We start from the raw sequence: 2,840 nt of genomic DNA on the forward strand, positions 1-2,840 counted from the left end.
CTCAATCTCAACGACAATTAGGGTTGGCCGAACTACATGCGCCCTAGTGAAATCGAACTACTCGAGATTCACCACCCCAATCCATACGATAATCGGGTTGGCCGAACTACACGAGCCCTAGTGAATCCGAACTACACGAGATTCACTACCCTAAGTCAAAACAACAACAATGGGAATGTCCGAACTACACGTGACATTCTGAATCTGAACGACTGATATGGCATTTAGGGAGCAAATCGGCAGGAATGTTGAGGCCTATGTGGACAATATTGTTATCAAAAGCAATACAGAAGAAAGGATGATTAAGGACATTCTTGAAACTTTTGAGTCCTTGCGAAAGATTAACATGAAGTTGAATCCCAAAAAGTGTACTTTTGGTGTTGAGGAAGGTAAGTTTTTGGGTCATGTAGTTACAGAAAGAGGAATAAAGGCAAATCCAAAGAAGATTCAAGCAATTGAAGATATAACTTCCCCAAAAACAAAGAAAGATGTGCAAAGTTTAAATGGAAGGCTTGCAGCATTAACAAGATTTTTGTCTAGAGCAGTAGAGCGTTCATTACCATTTATGAAGGTGTTAAAAAGTTGTCAGAACAAAAAAAAGATTTTGTGTGGAGGGCGGAAGCCGAAGCAGCCTTCCAGGATGTTTAAAAAAGTTTTAAAAGAGCTACCAACTTTGACTGCACCAATTGTAGGAGAAACATTATTACTCTATATGGCAGTATCAGCAGAAGCCATTAGTTCTGTCTTTATAACAAAATGGAATGGAGTTCAAATGCCAATTTATTTTATTAGCAAACTTTTTCAACAGTGTGAAGCAAATTATCCGCCAATTGAAAAGTTAGTATATGCTCTAGTGCACACAGCTAGACGGTTAAGAAGGTATTTTCAAGGACATCTAATTTTGGTTTTTACAGACCAGCCAATTAAGCAAATTTTGAAACACCCAGAATCGTCAGGGCATTTAGCAAAATGGGCAGTGGAGTTAGGAGAATATGAAATAAATTTTTTCTCCACTGCATGCTATTAAAGGGCACATTTTGGCATATTTTCTTTTGAAAATTACAGAAAAGGTTGATTATTCTCATGACTTTAAAAGCAATAATAAAATATGGGAATTACATACTGATGGGGCATTAAGTGAAGAAGGAGTGGGTGAAGGGTTGGTACTTGCCAATCCAGAAAGAGAGGAACATACCTATGCACTCAAATTCTATTTTTATGCATCCAACAATGGGAATCAAACATTTACGTGCTTATGTTGACTCTCAAATTGTAGCACAACAAGTTAATGGAGCATTTGAGGCAAAGCACATGTCAATGAAAAGATATTTACAACAGGTTGAAAAGATTTCAAAAAATTACGAAAGTTTGGAAGTTGTGCAAATATCGAGAAATAAGAACAAAAAAGCAGATGTGTTAAGCAAATTGGCAACATTAATATTTGATGATTTGCATAAAAAAGTTTTGATAGAAGTTTTAAAAGAGAAGTCAATAGATGAAAACATGGTGGTGGCAACAGTTGAAGAAGGAGGACAGTGTTGGATGGCTCCCTATATTAAGTATTTACAAGACGGAACACTGCCAGAAGATATTACAGAAGCAAGACGGATAAAGATAAGTGCTCTGTTGTATGTGTTAGAGAATGGTGTGCTTTACAGAAAGTCGTACAATGGTCCAAATTTTAGGTGTTTAGCACCACAAAAAGCAATAGAGGTGGTAAGGTTGATGCATGAAGGTTTGTGTGCACAACATTCTGGTTGTAGGAGTATTGTGGCTAAAGCGACCCGTCCTAATCCATAAGGACGAATACAATAACATATGATTTCATTGATAGGTATTTGACCTCTAAATGATACATTTTACAAACATTGCATTCGTTTTTAAAATACAAACTTTCATTTCATTCCAAAAGTTGACAGGCATGCATACCATTTCATAATATATCCAAACTATAAATGACTTAATAATAATCATGTTGAACTCAATGACTCGAATGCAACGTCTTTTGAAATATGCCATGAATGACTCCTGGTAATATCTCTAAAATGAGCAAATGCACAGCGGAAGATTTCTTTAATACCTGAGAATAAACATGTTTAAAAGTGTCAACCAAAAGGTTGGTGAGTTCATTAGTTTATCGTAATCAATCATTTGCATCATTTTAATAGAGCACAAGATTTCATTTTTATATATAAACTGTAGGAACACTCATCTGCAAAAATTATCATACAGGAACACTCATCTGTATAAAAGTCATTCATTTGGTAAACACCTGGTAACCGACATTAACAAAATACATCTAGAATATCCCCAAATATACAGGTACACTCATCTGTATATAAAAATTGAAGTACTAAAGCATCCATAACCTGGATGGGGTTTGTTAGGCCTATAGATTTATCTTCAGGATTCGCTTCAATTTGGGGGTCTATTCCCAAATTCTTAGGCTACCAAGCTAAAAAGGGTGATATCCGATATAATAATCCAACCATAGAATGTAGTTTTAAGTATTTGTGTCTATTTCGTAAAACAGTTGTAAACATAGCGCATGTATTCTCAGTTCCAAAATATATATTGCAAAAGCATTTAATAAAAAGGGATCAAATGAAACTCACAATACAGTATTTCGTAGCAATAATGTAAACGACGGCACTGAACAAGTGCAGGTTTGGCCTCGGATTCACGAACCTATATTAATTGTATATATTTATATGTTTGTCAATATCTGTCTAACAATTTAGGTCAAGTCATAGTGTATCACAATTCTAATGCTCGAGATTATCATGCAAAAGTCAACAAAAGTCAACTTGACCCAAAATGGCATCCAAAATCTATACATG

General features: G+C 35.3%; 1 protein-coding gene across 1 annotated transcript; it reads left to right on the plus strand.

The window, feature by feature from the left end:
* Positions 1 to 1,230: 1,230 nt before the first annotated feature.
* LOC139888709 (uncharacterized) lies at positions 1,231 to 1,800 on the plus strand. Its single transcript, XM_071871702.1, has one exon. It carries the CDS (start codon positions 1,231 to 1,233, stop codon positions 1,798 to 1,800), a length of 570 nt encoding a protein of 189 aa, XP_071727803.1.
* The last annotated feature ends 1,040 nt before the right edge of the window (positions 1,801 to 2,840 follow it).

The sequence above is a fragment of the Rutidosis leptorrhynchoides genome, chromosome 2, assembly GCF_046630445.1.
Source record: "Rutidosis leptorrhynchoides isolate AG116_Rl617_1_P2 chromosome 2, CSIRO_AGI_Rlap_v1, whole genome shotgun sequence".
NCBI lineage: Eukaryota > Viridiplantae > Streptophyta > Magnoliopsida > Asterales > Asteraceae > Rutidosis > Rutidosis leptorrhynchoides.

Excerpts from the sequence above, each read along its gene's own strand:
- LOC139888709 (XM_071871702.1), top strand. The coding sequence starts at position 1,231 with ATGGGAATCAAACATTTACGTGCTTATGTTGACTCTCAAATTGTAGCA.